General features: G+C 33.2%; 1 protein-coding gene across 1 annotated transcript in view; it reads right to left on the bottom strand.

Moving 5' to 3' along the window:
- Window positions 1-4,808: 4,808 nt before the first annotated feature.
- Window positions 4,809-14,681, bottom strand: part of LOC112467325 — a 12,934-nt gene continuing 3,061 nt past the window's right edge. The window contains exons 7-16 of the mRNA XM_025035912.1: window positions 14,339-14,518; window positions 12,003-12,069; window positions 10,874-11,031; window positions 10,724-10,747; window positions 7,052-7,231; window positions 6,851-6,977; window positions 6,597-6,703; window positions 5,954-6,127; window positions 5,424-5,593; window positions 4,809-5,090 (exon numbers count right to left, since the gene is read on the bottom strand). Coding sequence (XP_024891680.1) covers window positions 4,967-5,090; window positions 5,424-5,593; window positions 5,954-6,127; window positions 6,597-6,703; window positions 6,851-6,977; window positions 7,052-7,231; window positions 10,724-10,747; window positions 10,874-11,031; window positions 12,003-12,069; window positions 14,339-14,518 — 1,311 coding nt within the window. The 3' untranslated portion in view covers window positions 4,809-4,966. The remainder of the gene's footprint in view (window positions 5,091-5,423; window positions 5,594-5,953; window positions 6,128-6,596; window positions 6,704-6,850; window positions 6,978-7,051; window positions 7,232-10,723; window positions 10,748-10,873; window positions 11,032-12,002; window positions 12,070-14,338; window positions 14,519-14,681) is intronic.

Here is a 14,681-nt window from a genome sequence, read left to right as displayed (position 1 = left end):
CCAAACTATTGACGAATTCGTTAACCACAGCTTCATGAGGGGAAGTGAGTCCGTCAGCGTCCTGATAAACTTTATAAAAGTTTTGAGCCAAGAGCTGAGCTTTTTCACCGGGGTCGTAAGCAAACGCGCCGTTATCCAAGGAAAAGGGAGGCGCAGGAGTTTTATTTCTTTGGAGAGATTTGGTTAAACTCCATATACTATTATCACTAATTTTGGCTCTCGATAATCGTTCAGACCACTTCTTGTTTTTAACGTCCCGTACCATATTGTGAATAATGGATGTGAGAACATTGCGATATCGCTTAAACTTTTCTAGACCAAAACGTTGAAATTTATGACGATAGTAATTACGAAGCTTAATAAGTTTATTAAGATCCGCAGCCACTGTAGGATCATCAGTGATATAATTTAAATTATAGTCTAATAATTTAGAAGATTGCCTAGAAGTGCGACAAAGAAACTGTTGTAAATTATTTATACAAAGATTAATTTCAGATTCGTTAGATAAATTATGAGTTATTTTCCATTCCATAGTAGAAGATTTAAATTTTTTCCAGTTAACTTTATAAGATTTAAGAGATTTTCTCTCGATGGAGGAGTTATCAAGAGCCAGCATGATAGGGAAGTGATTGGAGGATAAGTCATTTAAAGTGAGACAGGAATAGTTATTGTTAACATTTTTAGCTATGAAAAAATCAATGTTTGAAGGATATTTACATGGGGCTTTATGGGAATAGGTTGAATTGTGAATCAAATTAAAGTTGTTATTATTAATAAAGTTAAGCAGATGAATGCCTCTACTGTTGTTCGTAAAATTATTCCATGAACGATGCTTGGCATTAAAATCACCACCAAGCAATAGTTGATGGTGATCTTTAAAAACATCTGTGAGAAGATTAACATCAAATCTAACGCTGGGAGAGATGTACGTTACACCCAGAGTGAGATTTAGACCGGACAACAACCTGATCAGCAGCAGCTCACAACCATTCAGAACCGGAACAGGCAGCGTATGAAAGCGCAACGAGTCGCTGACGATAATGGCCAAGCCCCCACCCTTAACACGCGGGAAATCTAAGCGCACAATTTTATAACCCGAGAAATTTAATTTGGTACTAGGATGCAGCCAAGTTTCCGTGACCATAGCAACATCGACATTGTTGGAGAGAAGAGAATGGTGGAATTCCGCGTTTTTATTATTTATGCTTGTGGCATTCCACAAGCAAATCTTAAGAGGCTCTGTGAGCGGAGGCATTTCAAAGGCTCTCTGCCGCCTCAACAAACGCCTGTAATCTGCTAAGGCCATCAGAGCAGGAGGCCAACTTTTTGTTTAGATCTCTGATAACTGAGAGCATGTAGTAATGTTCACTAATTGGCTAAGTTTCTTAATCTCAGAAACAAGGCCATTAAAATTGGCCACGTCCTCCGACGCATCAGGGCGTGCATTATTATTCAAAGCCTCAAGGTATGTTTTCGGAGGTAAATATTGAGTAGGTTTATTTATCTTAGGGGCAGTCGAGACATTTGAAAGCAAAGGAGCCGTTATATTTAAGGAGGGGAAAAGAGCGTGCAAGTTTTTATTGTTAACATGCGGGTTGTTTGCCAGATCAGAGGGTCGATTCAAGGCCGTTCGCTTCTCGAGGAACTTCAAATATGACGGGCATTGAGAGTAGCTAGCCGGATGATCCCCGGAGCAATTCGCGCACTTGGCCGGTGAGTCCGAATCCTTCTTACAGCTTGAGGTTATGTGATTTTCGGCACATTTAAGGTTGTATGACCCCTTAGAAGAAAAAATGCCAAATTCTTCAAACTTTGTCAGGTGATGAGTATTATAATAATAAAGCATTGTGCCAAGTTTGAACAAGTTTGCGAGGCCCGTTCAAAAGTTATAACAATTTGAATTTAACATGGGCTCTTACGGGAATTCATCAAATTTCACTATTTTTTCAACTTTATTTGAGAAATTAATATCGAAGAAAATATGGCATCCTTTTAAAACTTTGCAGAAATATTAATAAACATCTTACAAACAAATTAGAACCCAAAAAATTATGATTTCGAGGATATTTTCTGAAATATTGAATAAAAAGCAAACAGTGAACAGTCTCGCTTGGTCTCGCTGAACTCGTAAGTACAGAGATCCGGCAACAGCGCACTATGACGTCACATTAGAACCTCTCTCTCCGTCACTTTCCGTAAAGGATAACAAATACTACAGAGGTCCGTTACTTTTTCTAATAGAGCCTCCTGTGTATCGAAAATGTGCTCCGAGCACGTGTAATATACAGACGCATCGTTTGAGGTTAGTTTTCGCTTGCGCTACGAAAATGCCGAAAGTAAAACGTTACATGTGGAAAGGAAAAGTTGTCACTGAAAAAGTGTACAATCAACGGTTAGCACAGATAATACTGGGAAACGTAATTTGAAAACACGAGTCGAAACCACACCAGATGATTGTAACAATTTCATGGCACATGTAACGTTTTACTTTTGGCATTTTTGTAGCGCAAGCGAAAACTAACCTCAAACGATGCGTCTGTATATTACACGTGCTCGGAGCACACTTTGCGTTCACGCAGCTGATGTCGAGTGAGATCAATGCTACCAACTTACAGAAAATGCGACGTTGTCGCGATCAAAATACTTTTTTATGAGAGCTATTGTATTTAATTTATTAATAAATGACGTAAATAAATGACATAATATAATTTCATTAGTATTTTTAAACAGTAATTACTATGTTTTGTTACTTTTTAAAGATTTTCACACTTTCAGATTTTCGTTTGTGTCAGTTGCAAGTCAGGTACAGTCTTTCTAAAAATCATTAAAGGTGAAAGTTTACATACGAGAAAATATGCATAAAAATGTCTCTATAGCTCTTAAAAACACAGGCAACCGTTATTTTAATAAAATATTAACATAAATATTACTTTCCAGTAAAGAATATCTTCTTAAATATGCTAATTAGCTTTATGTTACGTTTCTTAAACTTTTGGCAGAGATCTTACGGGTCATACAACCTTAAGGCTCTTGGGTAGTCACCGCGGCCATATTGGATTCTTACTATCGAGGCGAGGAAAACACCCAATTTTGTTGTGCATGCCATTTTCAAATAAAAAGACATTTTAATAAAACATCACTATAGATCGTTTCAGAGCACTTCCAAAATTGGCCGAAAACTACCCTTTTCCCTCGACAATAAACAAACAGCCATAAAACGAAGCCTAAACATACGGGAAAAACAGCTGTTTAACGACTATCGAAAGGAGGTGAAAACGTTCTTTCCGCATGCAAATCTTATTTTTCGGCCAATTTTACGACTTTCACGAATACGTTAAACGTTAGAGCACAAGCACAGAGCAAATAATAAAGAAATAGCACGCACAACAAAATAGGTTTTCAACATGTCACAAGACAGAATTCTCCATTGGAGAGAGTGAGAGAAGAGAGTGGCGGCGCCACCGTCAACGCAGAGTTCTCGGCTCAGGGACCAGGAGCCTTAACACAACGAGGCCTTTTAAAGCAATTCGTAGAGGTGTGGCCAAAGGCCTGACATCGGTAGCATTGTAGTACGATTTTTCTATTAATGTATTTATCCCAGTAGATCTTTGAGTAAAAAAGGAATCTGATTTTCCGCAATTGAGTCAGAGAAAATTTAGAACTCAGGTTAATTTTGTAAGTAGCATACAGGCTATTCTCGTCATTCAACATCGTACATGAGTTGATTTCTATTCCGAGTTTCTTTAATTCGTTTGTGATCGTGAGGTTAGGGATGTTAGGCAGACCCTTTAAGGTGACCGTGGTCGTTTTCTCCTCCGGCAGAGAGTAAGTGTGAAAGGAGTATTTACTTGCGATTGCGAATTTCTTAAAAGCCGTGAAGTCGTCAATTTTGAGAAACTGGATTTTTACTTGATTTCCAAGGAATTTTACATGGAAATTCTCTCCGACATCCATCTTTAGTGAATCAATAAAAGCGGTGTAATTCGTTATCTTCGAAGCAAGATAAATAGGAGGAGGCTTCCTAGTTGCTTTCGGAATAATATGAGTCTGATTCGTCTCATCGCTGGCTTGATGAGCCTGCACACGATTACTTTCGGGGTCGGAAACATGCAGTCCCGAGCAGGACTCCCCGGCCTCGTCATTCAAATCAACCGCATCAGCCAAAAATTGAAAGCGATTAAAGGTAACAAATTTACCTAGATTATTGGTGTCAGTATCCTCAATGCGAGGAAGCTTGTCAGTTCCTGAGGATGCAGTCAGCGCCTCAGTGTCGAGTACCTTTCGCTTGAGCGAAGATTTCGTATTCAGCCTACCCTCCGAGTTGGAGGGGTGTCCAGGCGGGGAATCCAAATTCTCCTCCACGACGATGCAGAGGCCAAGAGCCACAGAGGTCGGGGAAGGCACCACCCGTACAGGAGAGTCTTGAAACGAGCACCAACTCAAATATCAGACGACACGCAGCGAACTAGAGTATGCCCCACCGCAGCCATTCCAAGTGCCGCGCCGGCTCCTGTCGGTGTCGGAGCGCCGACTTAAATACCCCGGCGCGGCAGGTTCGTTGGAAGGGAGGCCGGCGGTCGGGCGAGCCGCGTGGGGATGCTGACGTGCGCACGCCTTCGGCGCGGATCGGCTCCTTCCGGCGGTTTCGAACATATCGATAATTTTGCGTGAGAAGCAGAAGAAAAATATATCGTAGTACATATAACGGACGGATACAATTTTTATATTAATAAATTGGGGGAATCCCCAACAATGCGATAATCCGAGTGTCAAAGTTATATTTACGGCGAAACAGAAATTCTGCAAGATATCCTTTATTATAATTATTTATTTATTTATTTTATAGTATTGTTATATATTGATGTAGCAGGCACATTATTTCGTGATTCAACTACAGGTGTTTCTTCTATCTTTCGCACATGTGATTCGAGTTGTTCGTTTCCGATGTGTTTGAAGAATTTTACGTCTAAGCGGCATTATACGGCCGTAATTTGATTGGATATGCTGGCTCATTACGATCAATAACCCAAATCGATCCGTTTTTACCCTTTTGAATCGCCATGACTGTAGATTGTGCAACATGCACAGCACTGCAACAAATGCGTTATGTTCCCGAAAGAATTTTGATACAATTTCTTATTACTATGTTATAATAATATAATAATGATAATGTTAAACATTTTTATATCTTTCTCTTATATAGGATATTCTTCACATGTGCATGTTTTCAGTATTAAAGACAATATTAATAATAAAATAATCAAGAAGTGCATGATACTACAATTCTGTCTGTCAAAGGTAATAATTCTTATCCTATAATTATAATTATAATTATAATTGTAAATTAGTAGCAAACGTGGTTATTCTGCTAATATATATCATATATGACCGCTACAATTATATTACGTGTTTTGTATACTTACGATTGAGGGTTATAAATATTTTTTTGTATCTCATCCGTATTCTCTAAGAATTTAATAAAATCTTTGTCGATAAAGTCGAGATTTTTGCTTATATCATGAGCTAGCATTGCCGTTTCTGTGAAACCAGGACACATTGTTAGAATGCGAACTCCTGTTTTGACGTAAGATCTCTAAAAAATGATATTACTTTAATAAGAATTTTTATTACGACAGAGAGCATGTATTATTTTCATGATAAAGTATTTTAGTAGTATATATAAAGATTATAATTATAAAACTGAAAGAAAGAACACAACGATCGTATATAAATATATATATGTCTGTATTATAAGATGTTCTTTTAAATATTTTTTATGGCTTTAACAAAATTAGAATTCGAAACTTTTTTACGATGTTTTCTATTATTATTTGTATGCATGATTTTTCATGCCTCTTTTTGGAAGAGTTAAAAGAAAATATAGTCATTGTAAAAGTCTATTTATTAGTAATATTGCAACAGTGAGGATTCATGTTGTATAAATATAAATTACCTCAAGACTGGAGCCAAATCCGACGACAGCATGTTTAGAAGAACAGTACACCGGACATGCATAGAAAGGACCCAATCCAGCCATAGACGCTATATTTACTATGGTACCCCCTTTGCCACCTTTATGTTTGCCTATGTAATCTAAGGCCAATAGCGAACCGCGAATTACCGCTACCTATAGAAATAAAATGTGTAGTAATTTACTTAATGTATACATATATTTGTGATTAACAAAATTGTACATATATGTCATGTTTATATAAATACGAACAATATATGTATATAGTACATGCTAATGTATTTATTTATAATAATTAAATCAGTCTATATTTTCTTTTAACTCTTCCAAAAGAAAGCATGAAAAATCATGCATACAAATAAAAGAAAACATCGTTTCGAAGATATTTTAATTTTGTTAAAGTTATAAAGGATATACATATATTTAAAGGAACATCTCATAATATAGACAAATAATAATTAAATTACCTTATGAAGTATATTGTTCCAAAATTCTTATTTAATGATAATCTATATTTTCGATTATATATATTGTATATATATAATGTTCATAAGAAACAAATCTTAATAAAATTAGTAAATAATTATTCAATTAATCGGTTGAAATTTAATGTTTTATTACTCACGACATTAATAGCAAACGTTTGCTCGATACAACTGTCATTACATATCCCAGCATTGTTAACAAGTATGTCAAGACCATTGAAAGCCTTAATAACTTGCTTGAATGTTTCTAAGGATTAAAATAATTGGTTAGTATTTAATGCTTTAATTCAATGGATATTTCGTGTTTAAAAATGTAAAATAAGTTCCGTGATTATCGCTGATAAATAGTTTCATAAGAATTATTTAAGAGATTCGACCAGATTTGACCACTTACCGTTGTACACTGCCAAGTTTGTTACATCAGTTGGAAAGAAGCTGACACGTTCTTTTCCAAATTTTTCTTGCAATGTTACTGTTGCGTTGTAACTTCGTGCTACCGGCAAATCGAGGATGGCGACTTTCTAGAATTATTATAATAACGTAGAGAGATAATATACCGTTTTTCTCCATATTTTAATTTTTAGTTGTAAAATACCTTCACGCCTTTACGCAACAAATCTTCGGTAATGTGGTAGCCAATGCCGGACCCGGCTCCTGTGACTATCGCCGTTTTATTTTCTACGTTGTCCATTATTATCGATATTGCCTTGAGAAGATTAAATATCAAAAAGATTGTAAACAAGAAGAAATGCTCGGCCGTATGCAATGCTTTTATAAGTCAACAATCAGACTTGCGTACAGTTAAGTTATAAGGAAGATAAGGCAACGTTTCAAACTTTTAAATATGCTATCTCCACATTTATCGCCAAATATTTTGTGATAATTAGAAGCTATATTTAAATAAATGTTTAAGTTTAGGAGAGTTTTGAATTTCAATTATGTTAGGTTAGGTTACACACATTTACGTTCAATAGTAGGAGCAAGGCGTTCAACATAGGTAGAACGTAGAACGCAAGTATAACAGATATATGTATATGTATGTATTTTATGTACATATTCACGTTTCTGCGATAAAGAAAAAGCAAGTAAAAGCTCTTGTTAAATAAGAGCTTTTAAAAAGTTATCTTATTTTTTTTGTGTATTCGAGTAATTCTATGAACATATAAATAATATAAAGCAAGATGCAGTGAAATAAATAACAGAAACAAAGATATCCCCGCATAGAAAATTTTCTGGGATCTGATTGGAATCTATCCCGATTTTCCTAAAAAATGATGGATTCTGATTGAGTAATCTATGAAGATTCGGATTAGAAGTGTAATGTTTCAAAAGTATGATTCTACGTGGAGACCCCCCGTACGATTCTACGTGGAGACCCCCAAACAGATTCCACTTTTTCTACCCAACGTTTGCCCAAGGTGCGATTCTAAATAGGAAACCCAGACAGATTCCATTTTCTTTGTCCAACGTTTGCTTAAAGTTTTCTTTTTTTTTAGATTTCTAAATAATTGAAACAGCTTGAGCACTTACATTTTTTAAGATGTTATATTTATCAAGTGTACGTAAATACTCAAAGCTTTTCAAATATTTTGTTTAACATAAATATATAAAATATACTTTATATTTATAAATTCATATATATAATAAATTCTTAAAATCTTAAAAAGATAAAATGCTTAAACTGTTTCAATTATTTTACACAACCCCTTTTTGAAATAAATTATAAATGTCTCAAATAAAACAGTACATTATATTTTTGCTTTTAACATGAAACTGTAATTATTTACATTTATAAAAAAATTTATAAGGAAACATTATAAGGAAATTTTATAAGGAATATATAAGTAACATTAATTTTTGGATCGATGACCGTCCCAATCTCTGGCATTTGAAAAGCCTGCTCCTAATGCTGTGTGGAAAATCTTCTCACTTATCGGTTCACCCTGAACGTCAATATGTGTGTTTATTATAATATCTAAAAAGTATAATACAAGAAATGAAAATATTTGTTATTTTTATATTATAGCAATCACAATGCACTATTAAATATATCTTTCATTTTTTTGTATATGTTAGTTAATTTAAAAATTTTTCTCTCTCCAGATTTCTTCACAGCTGTAAATTGTGTCGCTAAATTTTTCTTGAATATTTTTCTTAATATCGTATGGATACTTTTTGTAGGATTATTTGTGGATCGATCCAAGCAATTTTTTATAAATGTAATCTATTAAATGAAAAAAATCAATTTTTTTTTATATGAACAGAACCCATTGCTACAAATAATTTATATTTTTAAAACGTACGAATTTTCCAGAGGTTTCTCGGTTATTTAAATTTTCATCAAATTTCAAGAAGTCATGCATTGATTCTATGGGCATTTCGATACCAAATTCTTTGACCGGATTAAAAATATGTATGTTATTATTATTGTGTAATTGTCGAATATCGTAGCGAAGATCTTCAATATCTGTCCTCATTTGTAACATAATTTTTCTATTTATTTTAATATAGTTTTGAATAAAAGTTTCATATCTAGAAGTTTTAATATTATGTAAAAATATATATATTATTAATTTAATATTTTTAATTTCTTAAAAAGATGTGTTAGTGTGATTAAATTGATTATCAATTTAATTATGTGATTATGTTGTGTTCGAACTTTGGTTGAAACTGCGATTCAGTCCGAAAATAACGGCGCGTAGTCTTTACCAAGGCAAAGAATTGCACGTAAAATTTACATCAATAATATTATTAGGCAACCAAGATCCAGTCCTAACCATTTAACGGCGTTTTTCTTAATTTATAATTAAATAAATTCATAAATTATATCAAATTTTGAAGTATGTAACAATCACATTTTAATAAATTGCTGATATAAGTATTTTCTAATGACTTGCCGTTAGTTGTGTTAACTGATTCATTTAAACAATTGGATAAATTGTGAGATCCGCCAGTGTGTAGTTAAAAATAAATGTGAGATTAAGCAACCCAACTGGCCAGTATCAATTTATTTAATTAACTCACTACGTTTCGACCTTAATTAGGTCCTTTTCAAGTGAGAAACAATACATAGGTCACGCAACAATGGATCATGCGTCGCCAAATGCTGCGTCCAAACCGCATTGTGCGAGCGCCACGCTAGAACGAATATGTCCATATAAGTATGTCGAATATAAAAATGGAAGACATATTAGTGGTAAATCGTAAAAACTTACATGTAATGTGCGTCAAAAGAACAAAAAATAAAAAGTTTCCGAGAGTCGCAATGTAAAGTTTTAGGAGAATAAGACGATTTTCTCCACTAGCTGATTCATTTAAATTAATACTTCTATTGGAATAAGTTTCCGTATTTTCTGTAGAATGATTTGTTGGCACAGGTTCGACATTAGTAGCATCAGTAGCATTAGTAGCATTAGTAGCATTATTTTCTTGTAACTCGATACATTCTGTAAACATAATTTTTACTGCATTGCTATATGTAAAGTAAAAATAGAAAAAAATAATGTAGAAAGAACAAAAATTTAGTTGTACTTTATTTATCTTATTATATAAATATATTACCTTCATCATTATTTATGCCGTCTAAACTTTCATTAGTTTTATTATTACAGCTTTTCAATGTTTCTTTTGTACATACATTTTTATTGTGACCAATTTTAGTTTTCTTTTTCTGTTGCTTAGAAATTTGACTATTGTTGATTTCCTCGCTACTTGATGACTTATTACTGTCATTTGAAGAGTTATTACCTAAAATAATATTAATAATTTATTTTATGATGTATTTGTACATATATAATCTTATAAAATATTTAACATTTTATACTATTGTTTAATGACCATTATTTATTTCTGGAACATTCAGTATTTCTTCTAAAGCCCTCTTTTTAAAAGATTGAATTTGATATTCTTTCCGTTTCTCAGGGATAATTTCAGCATCACTAGTAAAAACTAATAATTTATTTTTTAAATCATTCAATCGCTTCATAGCCTTCTTATATTTATCTGAGGAATAAAGTAAATTGATTGAAGCTATTGTTAAATCACAATTTGTTCAGCTGTTCGCTTATACATTAAATTTCTCGATAGTTTGTCGATCGCCTAACGATATTAGACTTGGAATACTTTTTCACACAATTAATTGGACGATGTACCGACAACAATAAACTTTCACAGATACGACTATCGACTTTACATGTCTTTTTAGATAATATACTGTATATATTTTGTTTTATTTGAGACATTTATAACTTCCCATATAGGGTTTTACAATCGGCCATTCCTCGTCGGAGTCCTAAAAAAATAAAGGAATATTATAAACAGAATGTGTATTTATGATTGTGTTAGTGTATGTGATAAAAAGGAGATAATACTATTAATGTGGCTTCTGCTGCCGCTACAATTGCAGTATTTTTTGCACCTGCAACAATAGCAATTGCTGGTCTCGCTGCTGCTGCAGATGCTGCTCCTTTTGCTGCTGCAGCAATTGCTGCATCATCGCTTGCAGCCGCTGCAGAGTAATGCATGGGGGAACACTACTCTCATCTTTATCAAACATGTCTTTATCAGTGTCTTCAGCTGGAAGAAGATAATAATAATAATAAAATATGTGATGTAATTAATATAAACTATATTAATTAGGCGTGCATGTGGTGTAATTTTCTCGTTGTGAATGAGGCTCATAGGAACGCGTTCAGTTAAAAAGAAAGAAAAATAATTCGCAAGGTGCGAGATGAATATATAACGCGCCGCCAGTCACTAATCTCTCAAGACTAATGACTCTCATATGATGTTACTGAAAAATCAAGCGCGCCTATCACCAGTAATATTCACAGTAACCAACGTATCGAATATAATGATAAAATATATAATACTTACATGACATTTTACTCCTCGATATTTTAAGGTGCTCTAATTAATCTCTTTTGAAGTTTTTCTCCACGTCCACCTATGCAATAAAGACGCTCTGTCTATTCGTGTGATGACAGTTGACACACGAATAAACAGATCGTCTTTGTGTGTGTAGGTGAAGGAAGAAAAACACCGTGAATTGCATCTCGAATCGGAACATTCGAGCATTTTTTTCTTGTAAAATTGCTTACATACATACATACATACATACCTACATATATAATCACACCCATATATAATCACACGCTTGATACACCCGTGCTTCGCTACGGTATGCGAAGGATTTTATAATTCACCCTTGAATCTAACGAAATTATGCTTTAATTAAAATATTTTTTAATATTTTATTATTGAAAACTATTTCAGTTATAAAACATATTTTTGATTTATTTAGTATTGATATTATATTATGTATTATCACTGAGTCATTATTATTTGCCATTTTTTAACCTTGGTTATTCTACATATAAACAGCCAGTCATTTGCCAGTGATAGCCCAGCACTGTCTGACAGAATGTTGGGCGACGTAAGGCTGCCAACCATCGGCCAAGCGTTGGTTTTTGTTGTAATGCCGGATTATTCTATATAGGTATAGGCAGCCAGTTATTTGCCAGTTATGGCCCAGCACTGGCTGATACCTTGGCCGACAATTGACTGCCGTAGCATCGGCCAAGCGTTGGTCTTTGTTGTAAGGTCTGGCAACTCCTATATGGGGTTATTTCAAAAAGAGATTGAAACAATCTAAAATAATTGAAACAGCTTGAACATTTACAGCTTGAGCTTTCTAAGAATTTATATATATATGAATTTATAAATATAAAGTATTTTATATTTATGTTGAACAAAATATCTGAAAAGTTTTGAGAATTTACGCACACTTTAAAAATATAAATTCTTAAAAAGCATAAATATATAATCAATAAGCTGTTTCAATTATTTACTTATATAGAAAATTTTATGGGATCTAATTTGGATCTATTCCGATTAACCAAATAAATAAATAATTATTTACTCATATAGAAAATTTTTTGGAATCTAATTGGGATCTATTCCGATTAACCAAATAAATAACGTTGCGATTTTAATGGGAAACCCAGACAGATTCCATTCGTTCTGCCCAACGTTTTCCTAAAGTTCTTTTATAGTTGGGATAAGAATGAAATTCTTAATTGGTATCGCTACATTTTACCCTATTTGGGTAATCTGATTAGAATCTTAGCTATACTTGGGAATGTTTGGGAAATTTCTATACGGGTTTATAGACTTTAGAAAAACTGTTTGCAATAATCTTAAAAGGGTATACATTAACATTCATTGCGACCCTTGGAAATTCTAATTGCCCCAACAATAAGCAAGTTAAAAATGTTCATCTTTCTTTGTACAGATTATAATAAATTATTCTGCCTTGTTAAATTTAAAAAAAATTTTTTAATTTTATAAAATTGTTATTATACATTTTTTTTCTAATTGACACAATGTAAAGATTTTTCAAAGTAGTGCAACAATTATTTTTTGAGACAATATATATGTTCTCTGTAATTGGCGCTGTAATTTAAAGAGATATCATTTCTTTTTTGTAATTGTAATAGATCATTTGAAGCGCGACTCTTTTTTGATAAGGTAACGTAATTTTGTGATGTGTATTACTTGGGTTATAATTTTTTGGAAATAAAGATACTACTGCTTAGATTTTTTCGAAATTTTTCGAGACACAAAAATTACGTCTACCACTTGTTACTTAGGTTTTTTCGAGGTATTAGACGATTGCATAAGTTCGTGCCCGATTTTTATACTTAATGCCAACTATGAAAATCGGGCACGAACTTATGCAATCACCTAATATAATACTACCACTTTCTTTTTTTTTCGATAACGTTAGGTATATGAATTTTTACATAAAATTTCCCGTTTATTTTGTGTAAAATTCGTATAACGTTAGTTCATATTATAAGTTTTTTTTTGGTAGTACATATAAAAAATATATACTTGCCCTTTTCCGTTTTCATTTTTTAAATTTTTATTAAATAAATATTTTTATAATTCTGTGTGTCTGTATATAGTAAAGAAATATTAATGATTACCATGTCTCAATTTATCTTGTAACAAGTCAATATATATATTGAATTCGTATAATATTTATAATCCTTCTCTTGCGTTGCGTCACATATGTCAAGTAATAAATTATTCGTCATCAGTGTCTGCTGCTTTGTCTCTTTCTTTTTCATCGAAATTCGCAACATTGCTGTCAATTGAAATAGAATTATATACCAAATTGTCATTATTCTACATTTATATGTATACAAAAATGATTAAGCAAAAAAAAACAGACGATGTTTGAAAGATTACTGTTGTGCTACTACAAGAATATAAAGACAAATTATTATTATTCTTACAACAGATTAAAATAGTCATTAAATTTCATCAACGCATAACTCTATATAATCGTATATACTATAGTAGATTAATGTTCTTATACATTAAAATAATTTTTCTTACATTAAGATCGTTCTTCATTTTCTGCAGTAAGATAATTTGTTGAACTCGGGGTGGCAGTGTGTTCTTGTGGTAAAGCGCCAGACTCGTAATCCCGGAACCGGGTTCGAGTCCACCTAATCACAGGAATTTTTATATTCCAAACTGCACCCTCCGCACGAGTGGGGCTCGTGCGGAGAAACTGGGCTATCTTTCGGAGGAGAAATTAAATTTGAAATTGGTCGTCAAGCTTGGGGAGCTTGGGAGTTTTTCCAATCGGAATCCTAATTTGTTGAACTCGCTTCTAATTCTAATCGTGATTGTTCAGCCAACTGTTCGAGATAAAAAGTCTGTCAATTATTTTTTAAGTTATAAGCTTATTTCATTTTATACAAATAATTTTCAAATTATGCTCATTATAAGAAGTAATGTCATATAATCTGAATCAATTATAATATAAATAAAAAATAGGGTACGCATAATTTGGTGAACACATTTTTACGGCAAATGACAAAGCTATTTCATTTAAGGTCATTTCTTTAGCCTGCGTCGAGTTGATCGCCTCGACGATCAATTGCTTGTAAGTTTTTCGTGGTCTCAACTGTTTCAATTCATCTTCCGGTGGACTATAGTGCGGCGTTGTGCCGTTCGGTCCGCAATAATCAAATGTTATTTTTGTACACTAAAAAAAAAAATAATGCGGTATCAACAGCATCAGTGTAATTGAAATAAAATCGGTTGATGCAACTTCAATATTAATGAACGAAATTATACACTATACACACACACACACACACACACACGCACACGCACACGCACACGCACACGCACACGCACACGCACAC

The sequence above is a fragment of the Temnothorax curvispinosus genome, unplaced genomic scaffold, assembly GCF_003070985.1.
Source record: "Temnothorax curvispinosus isolate PA1 unplaced genomic scaffold, ASM307098v1 QBEX01017160.1, whole genome shotgun sequence".
Taxonomy (NCBI): domain Eukaryota; kingdom Metazoa; phylum Arthropoda; class Insecta; order Hymenoptera; family Formicidae; genus Temnothorax; species Temnothorax curvispinosus.
Note: the sequence above shows the minus strand (reverse complement) of the source record. Positions and strands in the feature narration are given on the sequence as shown.